This window comes from Chiloscyllium plagiosum, chromosome 27, assembly GCF_004010195.1.
Source record: "Chiloscyllium plagiosum isolate BGI_BamShark_2017 chromosome 27, ASM401019v2, whole genome shotgun sequence".
Classification (NCBI taxonomy): domain Eukaryota; kingdom Metazoa; phylum Chordata; class Chondrichthyes; order Orectolobiformes; family Hemiscylliidae; genus Chiloscyllium; species Chiloscyllium plagiosum.
Genome location: NC_057736.1, coordinates 41824006 through 41846359, shown reverse-complemented (window position 1 = coordinate 41846359; position 22354 = coordinate 41824006). Strand labels below are relative to the sequence as shown.

Sequence of the window (22354 nt, the reverse complement as noted above, 5' to 3'; positions counted from 1 at the left end):
CCTGTGGTTGGAGGGTTCCAGCAATAAAGTTTCAACTTTGATCTCCAGCATCTGCAGACCTCACTTTCTCCTCGCAGATGGAGTTCAACCTGGAAAAGTGTGAAGTGATTCTTTTTGGAAGGTCAAATTTGAATACAGAATACAGGTTTAAAGGCAGGATTCTTGACAGTGTGGAGGAACTGAGGGATCTCAGGGTCTATGTCCATAGATCCCTCAAAGCTGCCACCCAAGTTAATAGGGTTATTAAGAAGGCATATGGTTGTAGACTTTCATTAGCCGATGGATTGAGTTTAAGAGCCGCGAGATTATTTTGCAGCTTGATAGAGCGCTGGTTAGACCTTAGTATATTGTGTTCAGTTCTGGTTGCCTAATTATAGGAATGATGGGGAAGCTTTAGACAGGGTGCAGAGGAGATTTACCAGGATACTGCTTGGACATGTCTTATGAAGAAAAGTTGAGGGAGCTGGGGCTTTTCCAGTTGGAGTGAAGAAGGATGAGAGGTGACTTGATAGAGGTGTACAAGATGATAAGAGGCATAGATAGAGTGGATAGCCAGAAATTTTTCCCATGGTGGAAATGTCTATCACGAGGAGGCATAATTTTAAGGTGATTGGAGGAAGGTTAAGGGAAGATGTCAGTTGTCATTTTTTTACACAGAGAGTGGTGGGTGCGTGGAATGCACTACCAACAGTAGAGACAGATATATTAGGAACATTTAAGCGATTCTTGGATAGGCACATGGATGATAGTACAATGAAGAGTATGTAGGTTAGTCTGATCTTAGAGTGGAATAAAAGCTTGGCACGACACCGAGGGCCAAAGGGCCTGTACTGTGCTGTACTGTTCTATGTTCTGTGTTCTTTGTTCAGGGTCGGCTTCATTAGCTTTTGGAATGTCTTGAAGTCATACTAAGTGCTATATAAATGCATGTCTTTCCTTCCCTTCTTCCTGTCCCTCCCTCTCTCCATTTCTCCCACACCCCTAAATCTTTTGCTAATATTTTTGGACCCTCCAAAGAGTATTTGCTTTCCCCTTCGCACTCTGAAGCCCCATTCTGCAGAGACTTATCAACGAGCCTCTGCGGTTGCCCATTGTGTTTGACATTTATTTGCTCCCCAGCTGTATGTCCTCAGTCTTCACATTGATAATCCTTGCTCAAACAACTTTGCAGGAGAGATGATTCGATGGAGCCTGTGCTGATACAAATTCACCACCAGTGGGCGACACAATGTTTAAACAGCTTGTGAGTCTTATAACTCAGGACTCTGTAAGAGTGATCTGGGAGTAAATCGCTGATCAGGGCTGAGTAAAACAATTTCCCTTTTAATATATTTCAGCTTCCTTCCTTTAACCATTTCCACCAATAATCCACAAACAAGCAATGGCAATATTGTTTGTTTGTCTTCATCTTCAACTTTACCGAGGAGCAGGAAGTGGTTTAACTATCCCCTGCAAATAATTTAAAAGGAAACATTGAGTTTGATAGATTCACAAACATATCCTGTAAAGTTTCCATTTGCACTGACAGTGTTTCATTGGTTGCAGACTTCTCAGTTTGATTCATTCACTCTGCACCTTTTGTAATCTTTTCAATAGCAACAAATTACAGCGTTTGAATGGAATAAAACATGCCCAAGAAACCTCACAGCAGCAGCATGCAACAACAACTTGTCGTTGTTAAGGACACTATAGGGGAGATGATTAAAGGTTTTGTCAAAGAGATCTCATGGAATACAGGAAGAACTAGCCATTTGGATACAGAACTGGCTCAAAGGTAGAAGACAGAGGGTGGTGGTGGAGGGTTGTTTTTCAGACTGGAGGCCTGTGACCAGTGGAGTACCACAAGGATCGGTGCTGGGTCCACTACTTTTTATCATTTATATAAATGATTTGGGTGTGAGCAGAAGACATATAGTTAGCAAGTTTGCAGATGACACCAAAATTGGAGATGTGGTGGACAGTGAAGAATATTACCTCAGATTACAACAGGATCTGGACCAGATGGGCCAATGGGCTGAGAAGTGGCAGATGGAGTTTAATTTAGATAAATGTGAGGTGCTGCATTTTGGGAAAGCAAATCTTAGCAGGACTTATACACTTAATGGTAAGGTCCTGGAGAGCGTTGCTGAACAAAAAGACCTTGGAGTGCAGATTCATAGCTCCTTGAAAGTGGAGTCACAGATGGATAGGATGGTGAAGAAGGAGTTTGGTATGGTTTTCTTTATTGGGTCAGAGTATTGAGTACAGGAGTCGGGAGGTCATGTTGCAGCTGTACAGGACATTGATTAGGCCACTTTTGAAATATTGTGTGCAATTCTGGTCTCCTTTCCTATCAGAAGGATATTGTGAAACTTGAAAGGGTTCAGAAAAGATTTACAAGGATGTTGCCGTGGTATATATATGGAATGAGCTGCCAGAGGAAGTGGAGGAGGCTAGTATGATTGCAACATTTAAAAGGCATCTGGATAGGTATATGAATAGGAAGGGTTTGGAGGGATATGGGCCGGGTGCTGGCAAGTGGGACGAGATTGGGTTGGGATATCTGGTCGGCATGGACGGGTTGGACTGAAGGGTCTGTTTCCGTGCTGTACATCTCTATGACTCTGTGACTCTATATGTTTCAATAAGGTTCATAATTCCTTGAAAGTAGACCCGCAGATAGACAGGGTGGTGAAGAAGGTGTTTGGTACATTCTACGTCATTGGTCAGTACACTGAGTGTAGGAATTGGGAGGTCATGTTGTGGCTGTACAGGACATTGGTTAGGCCACTTTTGGAATGCAGTAGTCCCCTCTCAACCCCCGGTACCCATGGGGGATATGTTCCAAGACCTATCATGGAAGCCCGAAACCGCGGATAGGAGCCAACCCATTTATTTCAATGGGAAAAGTACCTTCCTGGCAGGCCCTGGTCCCTGGTTCCAGAAGGTTCCCTATTATATGATCGGGCTGCAATAAACCGTGGGTAATTGAAACCATGGAAACCGGACCCATGGATACGGGCGCCGCCCTGTCCTGTGTTCAATTCCGGTCTCCTTCCTATCCAGAGGATCTTGAGAAACTTGAAGGGGATCAGAAAAGATTTGCAAAGATGTTACCATGGTTGGAGGGCTTGAGCTATAGGGAAAGCTGAATAGAGTGGAATTATTTTCCCTGGAATGTCAGAGGCTGAGGGGTGACCATATAAAAGTTTTTAAAATCATGAGAGGCATGGTCTTTTCCCCAGAGAATGGGAGTCCAAACTTAGAGGACATAGGTTTAGGGTGAGAGGGGTAAGATATAAAAGGGACCTAAGGGACAACATTTTCACATAGAGGATGGTGTGTATGTGGAATGAGGTGCCAGAGGAAGTGATGGAGTTTGGTATATTTATATCATTTGAAAGGCATCTGGATGGGTATATGAATAGGACGGGTTTAGAGGGATGTGGGCCAAGTGCTCGCAAATGGGACTGGATTAGTTTAGGATGTCTGGTTATCTGTTATCTATCGGATGAGTTATCTGTTTCCATGTTGCTTGAATCTATGATTCTAGAGGAGAATAGGCAGGCATACAGGGGGAAAGGTTTAAGGAGAGATGATAGGTTGAATGTCCTCATTCTGTACTGTAACAATTCTGAGATTTGGAGCTCAGGAGCTCAGCAGCTGAAGACATGGCCTTGTTGTAGGGATTAGATTAGCAGGACTCTGGTGGCCTGTGACGAGGTGTCTGTGTGCCCAGATGGCATTTGGTGGGTGAGAAGGAGGCTTGGAGGCACGAGGATCAACAGAGTCAGTCCAGTGTTGGGGAGAGATCAAACCTCGTGCAGGAGAGAGATCGAGCCCTTGTGGGATTTGAAACTTTTATTTCTTATTCGCTACTTTATACTGACAAAAACTGTGATGTCAAACATCTAACTTATTTCTATATTTGTTCATTTTTTACCTAAGATTTTGTATCTAGGTATCATGTACCTGTGATGGCTTTGTGAATGGCGATGTTGTAAACATTTCACTGTATTCCTGTATCTCTGTACGTGAGTACGCGTGACAATAAGACCTAAATTCTAAAACTAGGAATGCCCATGATGCCACAGTTGGATGAGTATAGATATCCCACAGACCCAGCAGGACAGCAGTGGGAAGAGACTGGAACAGCATAGTGTTGGACAGGTTGAGAAGGATGAAGACAGATAGTTTATCATTGTCACAGTCACACAGGATGACATTTGTGACTGACAAAGGCTGATTCCGCACAACGGCAAAGCAGGAACCCGATTGGAAAGATTCAAACATGGAACAGTGGGAAAGACAGATAGAGGTTTGGAAGACATAGGAGTATTGCATTCAAGGGCTTCAGAGAGAAAAAGGGGGTTAGGGATAAGACAGTAGTTTGCAAAGAGGGAGGGATCAGCATTGGATTTTAGAGAATGGTTTTAGAACCTCAAACAGGGACTATTGTGAAATAAATCCCTGCTATAGGAAAGATGATGTGAAAATTGAAAGAGGGTGCAGAAAAAATTGACAAGGATGTTACTGGGGTTGGAGGTCTTGAGCTATAGGGCGAGGCTGGATAGGATGGGACTGTTTTCCCTGGAGTGTCAGAGGCTGACCTTATCGAGGTTTATAAAATCATGAGGGATTTTAGGGTAGGATAAATAGACAAGGTATTTTTCCCAGGGTAGGTGAGTCCAAACCTATAGGGCATAGGTTTAAGGTGAGAAGGGAATATTTAAAAGGGATCTGAGGGGCAACCTTTTCACATAGAGGGTGATGCGTGTATGGAACAAACAGCCAGAGAAAGTAGTGGAGGCTGCTGCGAATACAGCATTTAAAAGACAGCTCGATGGGTATTTGAATGGGAAGGGCTGGGAGGCCAAATGCTGGTGAATGGGACTAGATTTGTTTAAGGTATCTGGTTGGTATGGACAATTGGATCGAAAGGTTGGTTTCCGTGCTTTACATCAACTATAACTCTATGATTCTGAATGTTCCCATCTCATACCCTCCACCAGGAGAATTCCATTGTCTATAGGAATTTTGTTAGGAGCCCGAGAAATACAAGAGCTGAATACAAGTTTAGTACAAATGGTAAACATTGATTACTTGCAAGATACGCGCAGGAGCATTGTAGAACATGGTAAACATTGTGGAACCAGCAGGTTCCTCCAGGTCCGTATTCCATCTGATCTAACATCATATGGACATAGCTTCTTATGTACATGCTCAATAACTGGTTTCAGCATTTTGATCTAGTTAACCATTTGCTCCACATTGTCCAATCAAAGTGCAAGAAGAATTGTTGAAGTAACTACAAATAAGACAAAGCTGTCCAGCATGGACTGCCCCACTCTGGAATTCTCTCGCCGTACCAGAGCCAAGACACATTCTTTATAGCCCATTGCACTTTGGAATCTGAATAAAGAAGAGAATAAAGAAGCCTGAGGGAAGGAAAAGAGTCCAAGATCACCACTTAGAGGTGAGGAATAGAACGAGGAATGGAAGCTGTTCTTATTTAGTTAGTGGCTGCAGGAAGGTGCGTTTATCCAACTCAGGATAGATCACTGATTATTCACAAAACCGCATCAAATTCATTTATCCCTGGGTGAGGAATAGACTATGCTTTGGGATATCTATTCCTTTGCTCCCATTCCTGTATCCAGCCCTTTCAAAACTTATAGATAAGCACATTCCTAATTTAATGATGATGTGTAGCTACAACCTCTCTGACCCTTTATGAAAGATGAAGTGAGGATTGCAGATGCTAGAGATTAGAGTCTGGAGTATGGTGCTGGAAAAGCACAGCAGGTCAGGCAGCATCTGAGGAGCAGGAGAATCTATGTTTTGGGCAAAGGCCGTTCATGAAGAGTTCCAGCACCTTTTCCAGCACCACAGTCTTGACCTTTATGAAAAAGTTTAGGGCCAGAGAATGAGGAGGAATTTCTTCTCGCAGAGGATTGTTAGTCTTTGGAACTCTGTATCACAGAAAGCTGTGGGGGTAGAATCCTTTTGTATACATTGTGGCTGAGACAGACTTTTGATCAGTCGAAGAATCAAAGTTATGGGGAAGATGGAGGAGAGTGGATGTGAGGAATGTTGGATCAGCCATCATCCGATTCAATAGTGGAGCAGGTCAGAGGAGGGGCTGAATAGTCTACCCCAACCCGTCTTTCTTATGGTCTTGTCTCTAATTGCCGTGGAACTGAGTGGCTTGCTTGCCCTTTTCAGTGGGTGGTTAAAATTGAACTACTTTGCTGTAGGTCTGGAATCACATGTAGGCCACACTGAGTGAGGGTGGCAAAACTTTCCGTCCCTAACAGACGTTGGTGAGCCACTAATAACAAATCAAAGCTTCTGTAGCATTGAACAAGAAAGAAAAAAACAGCAGGAAGATTCCCAGCCTAATTGACTTTGGTCTGTTGAGCAATGATTCATCAAAGATAACATTCGCTGCCATTCTGTCTGACTGTGATAAAGGCTGGAATTTGGAGGAGAACAATATGAATTGTCATGAGAGAGGCAGCTTGAACCAGAAACTAATTCTCGATGGGGAGACAGATGAAGGCTTCCGAATGAGGAAGGAACAGCTAAATGACTGCTGTACTGTCCCAGGCTACCAACAGCCACAAGCTGCAGTGTTGTAAAAGTGAAACAAAAAAAACTTCATTTACTCCACCCAGCACCTGTTCTACTTACAGAGCCCACCTGAGGGAGCAGCCTCCAACTATTCAACTCTGGAAGCCATCGCAGCTGCTGAATCTCACTTCAAGTTTGTATTTGCATTTGACTCTCCCACTTTTCACTTGAGTAACTTGCAGTAATATTTGGGTGGTTAACTCACCGTTTACTTTGTTTAAAATATAACGCTGCGCTGCTGCTAATGTCTAAAATGCCAAACCCTCGAAAAGGGGGCATCCATACTCAAGAGATTATACAAATGTGTAGTTCATGGATCATTCCAAGGCAATGCTTGGTTTGTGGGTTATGGTATGAAGAACACAGCTCATGATGAGGGCTAAAACCATAGCTTTGATTTTGCCAGAATTTGGATGGAAAAAATTACTGCAATTCAGAATGGCTGGCCAGCAGAATGTTTTTTTCATATTTCAAAAATATACTTTATTCATAAAAATATCTTGACATAGTCACAAATGCAGTTGGGGTCTGTACCATAGCAAATGAAGAAAACAAACATTGGAGTTTGATTCTATTCCACAAACAAACCAAAGACATCTCTTACTTGTCCACATGTGTGTATGGAATGAGCTGCCAAAGGAAGTGGTGGAGGCTAGTAAAATTACAGCATTTAAAAGGCCTCTGGATGGGTGTATGAATTGGAAAGGTTTAGAGGGATATGGGCCAAATGCTGGAAAATGTAACTAGATTAATTTAGGATATCTGGTTAGCATGGACGAGTTGGATATAAGGGTCTGTCTCCATGCTATACATCCCTATGACTATATTTGCATGCATTTGAGGCACTTGGAGGGTCCAATAACTGAAGCCCAGCAGAATATTGGACGAGTGACAGTGGAGGGGTCAAACAAGGGTATTAGCAAGATAGAACTGAGTACACACATTGGAGGTGACATTGCTTTTGGATATTGTTACTGAGGGATATTATATCCAGGAGAAACATGTGGGAGTGGAACTCAAGGGGGGCACCAGAGATATGGGTGCAGTAAGAGGAGAATGGCCATTGCAATGTTACTCTGGCTACTAGTGGATAGGTCCCAGTATATGGGACTTCTTGCAAAATCCTAGGCCACCCAATGCAGAGTGCAGCCAATGGAACACTTTTGAAGAAAGGAATGGGAAGTCATGCTAATTGAAATTGTGTGAAGCAGAGAGAATTCTGTGTGGAACTTGAACACCACAATGGATTGATTCAGCAGAACAACCTAGTTCTGAGCTGTACTTCCTATGTAATTCTGTGCATCAGATTATTGTGGGCAGTTGTTTTCATGAAGTGGCTTAATATCGCTGTACTATGGTGAAGTGTGCCTTATTAAGGCATGATAACAAAAACACCAGCCAACTCGTTCCAGTGAATGGAGAGAAAAAAGCAGCAGATTAGATCTCACCCTCTGCAGGAAGTAACAGCATCATTCATGATCATTGATTTGTTTTACTCTGTAACACTGGCCAGGGGGTCATAGGTGACTTTATTGTTCATGTCTGATTGGAGTAACTGTTGGAATGTGTGCTGCTTCAGGAAGTCAGAAACCAGGCTGTCAGTCATCCATGATACAGTAAGCATGTACGAGAATATGTTTTGAAGACATGCAGATAGGAAATAGACTCTGAGGGAGTCAAAAGATCTATTGACTGGGTAAGAAAGATTAAGCTGACCACAATTAATGAGGACACAGAGTTAATTAGTTGTGGAGGACAGGGGTGTGTTCTGCATCTTGCATTGCCATCGATTGTTGCACGTCCACATAATGCCCTCTTGGACATTTTTAGTTTTTGAAATGTTTTGGTTTGTGGTTTTTGATTGTTGCTGAAAACCTTCGAGCTGTGGTTATATTTGTGTCCGGTGGCTGCATAGCTACAGAAACTGTGGTCAGTTTCACTCAGTTGGCTGGATGGCTGGTTTGCGATGCAGACTGAGACCATGAAGGACTCTTCTTTCAACCTTGCCCCTCATGTGAGGAATGGTGACTCTCACGTTAAACAACTACCAGCTGTCGCTCTCTACAGAGAGAGCAGCCCTATGGTGTGGAAGACTATGGCAATTTTAACTTTTATTTACACAAACGTATTTAGGGTTTTATGCTGCAGTGTGGCTGGACTGGGAGTTGGACGTGAAAGTTGAACCTTAAAAGGGATTGGAAACCTCAGCCATAGGGCTGTGGGGACAGTCTGGAAATGATGATGACCCCTCATTGGGGAGTACAGCACTGGGATCACAGTTTCAAAAATGATGGGTCTCCCAGTTAAGACAGAGATGAGGAAGCAATTCTCCTCTCAAAACATTGTCAGCCTTTGGAATTCTCTTCTACAGACGTTCAGATGATCCATAAAGGATTATGCATTTGAATAGAAGGTCATCAACCTGAAAAATTAACTCTGATTTTATCTACACAGTTTATAAAAGGTTTTGTGAGACAGACAGGAAAGTGGATTTAAGTCATATGATCGATTAAATGACAGAACAGGCTCAAAGGGCCAAATGGCCTGTTCCTGCTCCTATTCTTCTCTTTATGTCTCATTAAGACAATGAGATGTCTCTCTGTCAAACAGATAGTTCCAGTGAGGTGAATCATTGTCAAGAAGATAGAATATTAGGTTTGAAAATTAGCTGGTTAAATCTGAAGCAAAGGTGTTAAATTTGGTTAAGGGAAGTTACAAAGACACAAGGCACAGATTGGTTGAGATGGAGGAGGAAAATACATTAAAAGACTTGACTGTTCATAGGCCATGGACAATCATTAAAGAACTATAGTTTGACTCATTGCAACAATGCTATTCCTTCAACATGCAAAAACTCAAAAAGGGCCCAGTCACTGTGACTAACAATTCATAGAATCCCTACAGTGTGGAAACAAGCCATTTGGCCCAACAAGTCCACACCGATCTTCCGAACAGTAACCCACCCAGACTCATTTCCCTACCCTATTACTCTACATTTACCCCTGACTAAAGGAAGTTCAGGATTATTTAAGATTAAAAGAAAAGGCCTATAAAGTTGCCAGAAATAGCAGTACATCTCAGGATTCAGAGGTTAAATATAGCAAAGGAGGGCAAAAAGAATGATAAGGAAAGGAAGAATAGATTATTAATGTAATCTATTAAAATATATAAAAATGGACTGTAAAGACTTCTATAGATTGTAAAAAATGGTGACATTTAGCTAAAACAAATAAGGGTCCATCAAAGACAGAATCAGGAGAATTTATAATGGAGAATAGAGAAATGGCAGAGAAGCTATGTGATTACTTTATGACTATTTTCTCTGAGGAAGATACAAGAAAACTTCCACAATTAGAGATCCAAGTGACTTGGAGAATGAGGAATGAAAGGAAACTTAGTAAGAAGATTGTACTGGAGAAATTAATGGGGTTGGAAGTTAATAAACCCCCAGGATCTGATCGTCTCTAGCCAGGGTGTTGAAGGAGGTGACTGTAGACATAGTCAATATATTGGTTATTATCTTCCAAAATTGTACTAATTCTGGAATATTTCCTGTGGATTTCAAGGTCACCTCACTATTTAAGAGAAAACAAAGAGAGAAACCAGGAATGACAGACCTTTTAGCCTTCAAGCAGGAGTAAGGGAAAGGCTAGAACCTGTTCTGAAGGATATGGTAATCAGACATTTTTTTTTAGATTAGATTACATACAGTGTGGAAACAGGCCCTTCGGCTCAACAAGTCCACACCGCTCCGCCGAAGCACAACCCACCCATACCCCTACATTTACCCCTTACTTAACACTACGGGCAATTTAGCATGGCCAATTCACCTGACCTGCACATCTTTGGACTGTGGGAGGAAACCGGAACACCCGGAGGAAACCCACGCAGACACGGGGAGAACGTGCAAACTCCACACGTCAGTCGCCTTAGGCGGAATTAAGTCCGGGTCTCTGGCGCTGTGAGGCAGCAGTGCTAACCACTGTGCCACCGTGCCGCCCATATTTGGATTGCTAATGATCTGAATGGGTCTAGTCAGCATGGGTTTGTGAATGGGAAACTTGCTGAAGATTTTGGAAGATGTTACCAACAAAACTGATAAAGGAGAGCAGAAGACTTTTGCTAAAGTCCTCCATAGGAGGCTGGTTAGAAAAAAATGAAAATATGTGTGATAGAAGGTGATGCACTGGATTAATGATTGGCCAACAGGTGGAAAACATACAGTGGGAATAAATTTGGAGGTGGAGAACAAATGTAATATTTCCAAATGTGTCAAATATATACCAACCTAATTGGAACTGTGTGTTGTGAGGAAGATGTGTAAAGCAGATTCAGGAAGGTTTCAGCAGGCTTAGTGAATGTGCAAGAACATGGCAGATAGAATATATTGTGGGAAAATCTGCTTTAATAGAGGAATAGGTCTTAAATGGTAAGAGGTTTGCAAGTGTAGATATGCAAAGGGTCCTCTGTCCTTGTCAATAAGTCACTAAGGGCTAACATGTAGGTACAGCAAGAATTTTTACCTTTATTGCACGGGGTTTCGAGTATAGGAGCAGGGAGGTCTTGGTTCACCTGGAGTAGTGTGTGCAGTTTTGGTCTCCTTATCTCAGGACAAGTATTATTGCCTTCAAGGGAAGTTATTAGACCAAGATGACAGGACTTCCCTGTGAAGAGAGATTGGGCAAATATCTTGGAATCCTTTTGATTTTCGAAGAATAAGAGCTAGTTGCATTGTACTTACAAAATACTTGAAGGGATAGACAGGATAGGTGAAGATATAATGTTCCTCATCGTAGGGATGTCTAGAACTAGGGGCAAAATAACAAAGTGGAATGCCACTTAGATCAGAGAAGAATTTTGTTTTTCCTCAGAACGTTCTGAATATTCTAATTACCTACCACACAGGTCTGAGGAGGATTAGTCTTTGGCATGTTTGTGGAAGAGATTGTTGGATTTCTGATTGCCAGTGGTGTACAGAATTGTGGGATAGGGTGAGAAAAAGGCATAGAAATATTCAATCAGCCATGATTGTGTTGAATGGCCAGCAGGTTTGATGGGCTGAATGAACTACTCCTGTTCCTATGTTCCTATGGTGAGGTCTTTCCTTGTCAATGTGATAGGTCCAGTGAGGGGAATCACTAACAGGTGGATCCAGTGAGGGGAATCACTAACAATCAGATGGATCCAGTGAGGGGAATCACTAACAGGTGGATCCAGTGAGGGGAACCACTGACATTCGGGTGGATCCAGTGAGGGGAACCACTGACAATTGGATAGATCTTGTGAAATGAATCACTGATGATCGGATGGATCTATTGATGTGAATCAATGGCAATCGAATAGATCTAATGAAGTGAATCATTGAAAATTGTATGGATCTAGTGAAGAGAATCAATGACAAATTGAATAGATCTGGTGAAGTGGTTCAATGACAATGGGATTGATCCATTGAGGGGAATCTCTGACAATGGGTTGGATCTAATGAGGGAATCAGATCTATCCAGTAAGGTGCCATTGCCAATGGGAACACGAGATACGGATCTTTGTCTGTGCTCAATCAATGTCAATAAATAAATACATAACCTGGTGGTGAGCTTCCTGTTGTCTCTGTGCTCATCATTCTCAGGATTTTGGAAGCATTGATTTTTATCCCCAGGCCGCTACACACATGTTTTATTCCTTTCTGACAACTAGATTTCTCATTTTGGTTCAGATAACCCAGGGAAACCAACAGTCACAGAATCACAGAATTGTAAGAATGTGAAATGAGGACATTTGGCCCATTGTGTCTGGTCTGGCCCTCTGAGTGTTTTAACTTAATGCCAACCTCTGTCTCTTCCCTTTAACCTTGCTTATCGTTTTGATTTAACTCATCATCCACTGCCCTCCTGAATGCGTCCAGCACATCACCAGCCTGCGTGTTCCAGACCTGAGCCATTTGCTGTGTGAAATGTTTGTTTTCTCAATTCACATTTGCTTTTGTTGTGGTACACTTTTAAAACTGTCATCTCTGGTTCTCAATTCTTTTGCAAATAGGAACAGTTGTCCCTCTCTACTCTGTTCAGACTTGTCATGATTTTGAAGAACACATTCAAATCTCCTCTTCACTTTCCATTCTCCAAGGGTAACAGTCCCAATTTTCCAATTTTTCCACGTAACTGCAAGGTCTCAATCCTGGAACCCATCTGCTAAGACTGTTCTGAACTCTCTCCACTGCATTCACGTTCTTCTGATAGCGTGTAACCCAGAGTAGTACACAATAGTCTCGATGAAGTCTAGCCATTGTAAGATCATCAGAAAATCTCTGCTCTTGAACTGCGCCCCAGTTAATGGAACTTGAATATCCTATTCACTGTTGACAGATCTCTTGACCTGTATGTTTACCTTAAATGAGTTATGCACATCTACACCCAGGACTCTCCGGAACAAAAGATCAATAGCACTGCAAATACTACTCTCACTCATCCTGTATAGTTCAAAATGGAGCTCCTGTATGAGCTGTATATTGACTTCCAAGATTTTCTGTTTTTCTTGTCATCTGGGTCTGCATAATGGTTCAAATAGTGCCCTTTACCTTTTTTGTTCATACACAGGATGAGGGTGTCGCTGGCTAGGCCAGCATTTATTACGCATCCCTAATTGCAATTAAGAGTCAACCACCTTGTTGTGGGCCTGGAGTCACATGTAGGCCAGACCAGGTAAAGATGGCAGTTTCCTTCCTTCAAGGACATTAGTGAACCAGATGGGTTTTTCCAACAATGGTCATAATTAAACTCTTAATCCTGGACATTTATTGAATTCCAATTCCACCATCTGCCATGTGTGGGATTTGAACCCGGGTCCCCATTCATTATCTGGGGTCACTGGATTAACAATCTAACAATAATCCATTCCCTCTGCCACCCCCACCCCCACCATTAATACTGTCCCTCCATGTTCTTTGTATTGCCTCACATTTATCTGCATTGAAATTCACCTGCCATCTATCTGGCCACTCTACCAACTTGTCTATCTCCTTCTGTCATTCCTACACTTTCCTCATTTCACTTGTCAATTCTCCCAAAGGACCATTTGTCATGTGGGATAAAATATCCTCTTTTTCTGGCTGCAGTACATAGGGATTGTGTGGCCATGCAGTGACTCTGCCCGATTCCTTCAGAGTTGGAGGTTTAAGGATCGTCTTTCGTATTTAGACAGGCTACTGATGCTTGGAGAATTTCGGTCTGCGATACGTCAGAAATGATTCACTTTTCTACATATCTTTGTGACCATAATAACTTGATTATTCAAAATTTACAGGAGCCAACATCACGAGACATTTTCAGTTTTTCAACCAAATATTTTACTCCATTCCTCTTAAAGTGGTCTGTGTCACTGATCAGACCTAGCGCAGAATATTAGCCCTGATGGAGAGTATGGAAGTACTAACCAGTACAGGCAGACACCAGCTGGGACACAGACGGGCAGCGAGACGGACAGTTGCAGACACATTGAGATTTCAACACAGAAACAGTTTGTGCCAGTGTTGATCCTTTATTTGGATAAATAGTTTTTAATAGCATTCATCCACACCAATGATACCAACGGGCATATAGACATCAAGTAAGAGCAGTAGGCTGGAAGACAGATGCAATAACAAATTATTGACCATTATTCATAATCGAGACTTGAGTCAAGCGTCAAAAGAACTATCCACTGTGCTGATAAGCAGCCATCCTGGGAATCTTGGAAAGAGTAATGCCAATTATAACAATTGTGGCACTGAAGCAAATGGGGGAGAGAAATGATGGGTCCAGTGCCTGGTTTGTTCTGGGTTAGTCGATCTCTGAGACAGCAGACATTTGTTAGAATTGGCCAGATTCAGCTATGGCACCCAGGATTGATTGGAAATTAGTAGAAAGGTGTGTGTAGCTAATATGGTGGTGGGGTAGCTCTGAAAATAAAGGATGAGATCAATTCAATAATGAGAAATGACTTTGCTTTGGAAGGTTTTGAAACATTGCATTGTGGTTTCTTACGTTGCCAAAAGACTTGGATAGAAGTCATTCATAATTTGGTGGCATGGTGGCTCAGTGGTTAAACCTGCTGCCTCAGTACCAAAGACCTAAGTTCAAATCCACCCTCGGGTGACTGTCTGTGCGGAGTTGCATGTTCTCCCTGTGTCTGTGTGGGTTTCCTCTGGATGCTCCATTTCTTCTGACAGTCCAAACATGTGGAAGTTAGGTGGATTGGCCATGCTAAATTGCCCATAGTGTCCAGGCATGTGCAGGCTACATGGATTAGCTGTGGGAAATGCAGAGTTACAGGGATGGGTGGGTCTGGGTGGGAATATCTTCAGAGGGTTTGTATAGTCTCAGTGGGCCAAATGGCCTGCATCCACACTGTAGGCATTTTATGATGAAGTCAGAATTTAGATTCAATCATAAGAATGCCCTAGAGGGCTTCTGGGGCTGTATCCCAGTAAGGATATACAGTTGCAGAGATGAGAGAATGGGAGGGTGACGGCTGACTGAAACAGCATTTCTAATCCTTCAAACCGAGGGAACCCTAACAGCCATGTGTGTGATTACAGAGCCAATTGTAAAGAAGAAGAAGCAGAGATGGTGTGAGGTGCTCATTTCCTACAGCCCTGTAAAAGCAGAAGACCTGGAACTCAACCTGGGAGATGTCATTGAGATCCTCGATGAGGTAAGATCCCCTTTCAAATAGCGCTTGAACATTATTATCTTCACCAGACTCCATGGTGATTCTGTCTATCGTGTTATGTCTGTTAAGGGGACAGTATAGTATGGGGACAGATACTGTTCCCTCCAGCAGACAGTATGAACCCTGAAGGTTATGTTGCCTGCCTGGTGCGAGGGTCACATTCCCTGTCATTTTTCACGGATTCCAAAGTCCATGAGCAGCAGTGGCTTCTGGATCCAGATGTCAGTGTGTCGGCACGCTGATCAGATTGCGTGGAACCGTTAAGTCTTAGAGGAAACGTTAGTTTAGAATGTCTTCTGGGGGCTGGAGGGAGGAGGGAAATTGGCACAAACTGAATTAGGTAATATTTATTTAAAAATATATCCATTAAGTGAATTTGCATTAAAGTTGAAGGAGCCTCACTCACAATTTGCTTCAGGGCTTTTGGTGCACTCGGAGGCAGTGTAATCAGGTGCTGAGCTGCCCCCTTTGCGGGGCTCCTTCAACTTTAATGCAAATTCACTTAATGGATATATTTTTTAATAAATATTACCTAATTCAGTTTGTGCCAATTTCCCTCCTCCCTTTAGCCCCCAGAAGACATTCTAAACTAACGTTTCCTCTAAGACTTAACGGTTCCACGCAATCTGATCAGCGTGCCGACACACTGACATCTGGATCCAGAAGCCACTGCTGCTCATGGACTTTGGAATCCGTGAAAAATGACAGGGAACAATATGGACTGGTGTGGTTCAGGGAAATACTCACCACCCCATTGTGAAGCTAAGGAGTAATGTTTGAATATGTGTCAGATATCCTGAGGAGAGATCAATGAAACATGGGGAAATTTTGCTCACAGTGAGGTAAAGCCCTTATGATCATACACACAGAAGATGGCCATTGGGCCCACTGTGCTTATACTGGCTCATTGAAAGATCCAATTCGCCCACCTCCATTGTCTTCCTGCAAATTTTGCAAGAGCTTTCTTCATTCATGGGATGTGGGCATCATTGGCTAGGCCAGCATTTATTGCCCGTCCCTAATTGTTAACAGTCAACCAAGCCTGGAGTCTCAAGTGGGGAAGTTTGTATAATCTATGATATCCAATTCAAAGGACAGATTATGTGTAAATTAAAAATTAATCTAGCCACATGTTTCTTGAAAGGTGTTCCTGTTCTATCCTCACTGACTGATTGTTAATTGTATGTGGGATGGCGAGAATGCACTGTGTTCCTGATCATAAAGACTCACTACATTGAAGAAAAAGTTCTCCTCGTCTTCTTCTTGTCTTTATTGCTAATCTGTGGCTGTGTTTACAGATCTACCTGCCAATTAGATTCTGACAATCTATTACATCAAAACTTCTCATAACATTAAATGGAGACTTGCTCCATCATGGCACCATGCCAAGCTAATTTTAAAAATTGCTTGCCTTTCAGATTGAAGATGGTTGGTGGATAGGAAGAAAGAATGGACAGACTGGGGGCTTCCCATCTAATTTTGTATTAGAAATGGACAACACAGATGGGAAGGCCCGAGGCTTCGCTACTGAGTCTGGTATGAATCTTCAATTTATTGTATCCAATAAATCCAAGTGTTAGAAGGTTCAGTCCATGCTGTCAATATTATCAAATGTATGACATTGACTGTCACTCCTGTCAGTGGATCCTGATCACTCTATCTGACCTTGTTAAGTAGGAGAATGATGCAGAGGATGGAACAATATGATCCCGTATTCGGTTATTGGATTGTGTTGAGATTGCTGCATGAATTTCCTTTACCTTTAGGAGGTAAAATTCACAGAATTCTGTGGCAAAGTAGATACTGAATCTACAAACTAAATCATTTTGTATAACAATTGATTGTAATTTAATTTAATAATAATTTAACTCAATTCAGACTTTTCCAGAAACGTATATCTAACCTTTACTGCTCCTTGTACCATAGGAAACATATTTACCATTCTTCTCTTGTAAGACTTAACAAATAGCAGTCCCTAAGCTAATCACCATTAACTCTTTATTATGAACGGTATAAATTCGTATCTCAACTTAGAGCTTCTAGTTGCAAATTAACTGAGGTTATTCTGTCTCCCTCACTGTTACAGGCATTAAAACCCCAACCTTTTCCAGTGAAAGAGAAAAACAAAGTTTAATATCTGACCTTATCCCTCCCCTCCTCTGCTGCCCTATCCCCCTCAGCTTTCTGTGTTAACAATTGGCTAACCTAGACAACTAAGATAACAATGTATGCATCTTGACTCTAATGTGCTTCTCCTGGATTGCACATGACAGTCAATCAGGTGGTTTCATCCTGGTCCACAGGATTATTTGATTTCCCTGACCTGCACATCTTTGATTTAAAAAAAATGGGAGGCATGGTGGCTCAGTGGTTAGCACTGCTGCCTCACAGCACCAGGTTCGATTCCAGTCTCGGTGACTGTCTGTGTGGAGTTTGCACATTCTCCCTGTGTCTGCGTGGGTTTCCTCTGGGTGTTCCGGTTTCCTCCCACAGTCCAAAGATGTGCAGGTTAGGGTGAATTGGCCATACTAAATTGCCCGTAGTGTTAGGAGCATTAGTCAGAGCGAAATAGGTCTGGGGTGGGTTGCTCTTCGGAGGGTCGGTGGGGACTTGTTGGGCCGAAGGGCCTGTTTCCACACTGCAGGGAATCTAATCTAAAGAATTGTTAGTATATCCAGCTCTTAATGCAATAATACTTACATTGTTGCATTTAAATTGATTAGACGGTATTAGGCAACCAAAAATATCTTGACTTATCATCGCAGTAAGAAGCCTCCAACACTATGGGATTGCACTGGGTGAACAGTCTACGTTACTGGCTTATGGAATCAATGACGTGCTGATGCTGAGACAGGAATGTGCACAACCAGTGGAATAATTACAGTAATGATACGAGGGGTGGAAGAATGCATAGAATAGAGGTTAATTTAATTGGAGTTTCAAATGCAAAATGTTTAGCGGAGCACTACCCAGACGAAAGGAGAGGGTAAAACAATATAAATGTAATGCAGGATTCTAACTAGAGTCATAGAGTCATCAAGATGTACAGCACAGAAACAGACTCTTCTGTCCAACTTGTCTATGCCAACCAGATATCCTAAATTAATCTTAATGTTGTGTTTCAGTAAGTACCTCTCTCTGTGAGTATTTAGTGTTGGGGGAAAGAGCTTTAGTAACAACTGCCAGGTTCTGTTAGGAACAGCAAAGGGAAGATGTTCATGCTCCAGTTTCACGTCATTTCTTACCATTACCTTTCTTCCCTTAGATTTTGGTGTCCTGAATGAAAGCAAGCCAAGCTCAGACATCCAGGTAAAACAGAAACAGTCTTTGTGATGAGGAGATGCAAAAGCACTCTCAGTGTTGGAGTCAGCTTCTGTCAATCTGCTCCTTCCGTGAACAGTGACAGGTAGACAGACCCCAAAGCTTTCACACTGAGGTCGAATTGCACAGTTTGGCTGTGATGTATCCAACAGACATATCTCAAATATTCTAATGATGCCAACATATTAACCTGTCAATATGTACTTACTACAAAACAATCAAGGAGCCATTCATCTATCCTTAAAATATTACAATTGGACCTTGGTAACATAGCAGTGTCTGCAAGTTGTGTAGTGTGAATGGAGCCTGTGGACTGAGGCTTGGAGTGAATCCATGGCCTAGTGTCAACCAGAGTCCAACTTATGAAACAACCACAATGGAGGTTTCTAGTGATCCAGAAATTGTACCTGAGCATTGAGAAATCTCAATTTCTAATCCCAACTATTAAAGGAAGAGCTGAGAACCAGGGTTTCTTTGCACCAGATTCCAAAGACAGCACATTGTATTCACTCCCTGTTATACCTGACTGAGAAATGGCTAAAATAAAGGGTCCATGCTGCTGAAGTCTTGCGTCTTGCACTCATTGGCACAGGCACAAGAATGCCAAAGGGAACAACAATTTCTACTGCATGCGAAAAAAAAAATGCTAAATAGTTAACAGGTTCGATCTGGTTTGTTGAGATGTTGCCAGGCGAATGCCCTCAGGAGCTATTGTCCCACATGCTTTCCTGTATTCAAAAAAAAGATGCAATGCCTCGATGTATTCATTTTGTCTGCACATGGCAGGTCCTTTCATGTGAACGTATGTAGCCACTAGCAAGGATAGGTGTACCAACTTACAACTCAACTGATAGTATTCAACTAGTCGTTACTGTTTTTTTTAGCCTACTCAGGATTGTTCAATGAATGCTATCCAATTGCAGAAGCACATCTAACATTAGATATTATGTTCTGAGTTTTGCAAGTGCAGTTTATTTGAGTATGGTCAGTATTTCTGTCTGTTGTGGACAGTTGAAGGGACATGTATGATATTAAATCACTGGTTACTAAGGTGTCCTGGCACTGAAACTCATAGAACCCCTACAATGTGGAGGCAGACCATTTGGCTCATTGAGTCCACATTGACCATCCTAGAGCATCCCACTCAGATCCACCCACCCCTCCCTATCCCTGAAACCCTGCATTTCTCATGGCTAAATCACCTGTGCGTTTTGGACTCTGGGAGGAAACCTGAGCACTCAGAGGAAACCCATGCAGACACGGGGAGAATGTGCAAACTTCACACAGACAGTCGCCCGAGACTGGAATTGAACCTGGGTCCCTGGTGCTGTGAGGCAGCAGGGATAACCACTGAGCCATCAAGTGATTAATGTATCACACTACCCACCAGCATGCTAGTTGAGAAACCAATGTGTTATAATCTACTGCATCCTACCTTTGCTGGTTGGGAATCCTACAGCCCCATCTGCTACAAGATTGACGTCATAAATGATCTTGTAAATGGGCCCGAGCCAATTGCTCACTGGGCATGCTTGATGCTGAAGTAGGATACATCAAGGATATGCTGGAACCAATCAAACTGGATATGCCAACCAGTCAGCACTCTTTCCCTCATGCAATTGTTGCTGCCTTTGAAATTTGGCATTCTTGTGTTAATCCTGATGAGTGCAAGACGAAAAGCTTAGACTATTTCTCTTTGAACAATAGTGAAGGTGTGAACTATCAAGTGGCAAAGAGTGAGAAATGTTTAAGACTGATGGTGTGTCAAAGAAATGTGAAAAAGTAATGTATAATTCAGGATTGATGTCTGCCACTACACAACAGAATGAACACGGAAATATTATGGAGAAACACATTTATTAGGTTCATGTTCTAAAGACTCACTGAGAAAGGAGCATTATCAGAGAATCATTTCTATTGTGTTGTCATTTTCTTTAACACCTATATCTCTTCATGGAAAACGTTCCCTCAGAATATGAGGACACTGAAATGACTTTGTAATAACTTGTACCTTTTGCAACTTCGCAATATTCCAAAGTACTGTACAGTTGATGAATTACTTTTGAAATATAGTTGAACTGCTGACGGATCGACAGAACCATTTTGTCCAAAGATCAAGGTAAAAATGTCCTCATACGACCATAAGACATAGCAGCAGAAACTAGGCCTTTCAGCCCAGCGAGTCTGTTCCGCCATCCAATCATGGCTGATAGGTTTCTCAACCCCATTTTCCCCACTTTCTCCCCATAACCCTTGATCCCCTTGACAATCAAGAACCTATCTATCTCTGTTTTAAATATACTCAATGACCTGGCCTCCACAGCCTTCTGTGGCAGTGAATTCCATGGATTCCCCACTCTCTGGCTGAAGAGGTTTCTCCTTATCTCCATTCTAAAAGGTCTTCCCTTTAATCTAAGGCTGTGCTCTCTAGTCCTAGACTCTTCTACCAATGGAAACATCTTCCCAACATTTACTCTGAGCAGACTATTTGTATTCTGTATGTCTCAATTAGATCCCCCCCTTATCCTTCTAAACTCCAACAAGTATAGATCTAGAGTGCTTAAATGTTGCTCATATGCTAAGGTTATCATTCCTGGCACCATTCTCATGAACCTCTTCTGAATCTGTTCCAGGACCAGTACATCCTTCCTCAGAAATGGGGCCCAAAACAGTGCACGGTTCTCCAAATGTGGCCTGACCAGAGCCTTATAGAGCCTCAGAGGTCTATCCCTACTTTTATTTTCAAGTCCTCTCAAAATAAATGCCATCATTGCATTTGCCTTCCTAACTACTGACTCAACCTGTAAGTTTACCTTGAGAGAGTCCCAAACTCGAACTCCTAGGTATTTTGCACTTCGGACTTCTGAATTTTCTCTCCATTTAGAAAATTGTCCCTGCCTCTATTCTTCCTACCAAAGTGCATGACCTCACACTTTTCCACGTTGTACTTTATCTGGCACTTCTTTGCCCACTCTCCTAACCTGTCCAAATCCTTCTGCAGCCTCCCCATTCCTCTATATTACCTGCCCCTAGAGCTATCTTGGTATTGTCTGCAAATGTAGCCGGAATGCCCTCAGTACCTTCACCTAGATCATTAATGTATAAAGTGAAAAGTTGTGGTCCCAACACTGACCTTTGTGGAACACCACTTGTCACCAGCTTCCATTTCCATTCTCTGCTTTCTTCTATCCATGCTCTAATGCAACGAGGGGTATGTCGGCTTCCAAGAGATCAATTGTGTTAGGGGATTCTGTAGTCAGAGGTACAGACAGACGTTTCTATGGCCAGCAGAGAAAAAGCAGAATGGTGTGTTGTTTCCCTGGTGCCAGGATCAAGGATGTCTCAGAGAGGGTGCAGAATGTTCTCATGGGGGAGAGGGGCCAGCAGGGGATCATTGTCCACATTGGAACCAATGATATAGGAAGGGAAAAGGTTGAGATTCTGAAGGGAGATTACAGAGAGTTAGGCAGAAATTTAAAAAGGAGGTCCTCAAGGGTAGTAATATCTGGATTACTCCCAGTGCTATGAGCTAGTGAGGGCAGGAACAAGAGGATAGAGCAGATGAATGCATGGCTGAGGAGCTGGTGTATGGGAAAATAATTCACATTTTTGGATCATTGGAATCTCTTTTGGGGTAGAAGTGACCTGTACAAGAAGGACAGATTGCACCTAAATTGGAATAGGACTTTCCCACTGGCAGGGAAATTTGCTAGAA

At 42.4% G+C, this 22354-nt stretch overlaps 1 protein-coding gene across 7 annotated transcripts in view; it reads left to right on the top strand.

Moving 5' to 3' along the window:
- sh3d21 (SH3 domain containing 21) overlaps window positions 1-22354 on the top strand; it is a 128182-nt gene that overhangs the window by 31768 nt on the left and 74060 nt on the right. For 6 of the 7 annotated variants that reach the window (XM_043717920.1, XM_043717919.1, XM_043717918.1 and 3 more), the window contains exons 4-6: window positions 15185-15300; window positions 16737-16854; window positions 18584-18627. In XM_043717920.1, the coding sequence (XP_043573855.1) occupies window positions 15185-15300; window positions 16737-16854; window positions 18584-18627 (278 nt within the window). Of the gene's footprint in view, window positions 1-6458; window positions 6746-15184; window positions 15301-16736; window positions 16855-18583; window positions 18628-22354 lie in introns of those variants that run through there. The other variant, XM_043717917.1, reaches the window with a different exon arrangement.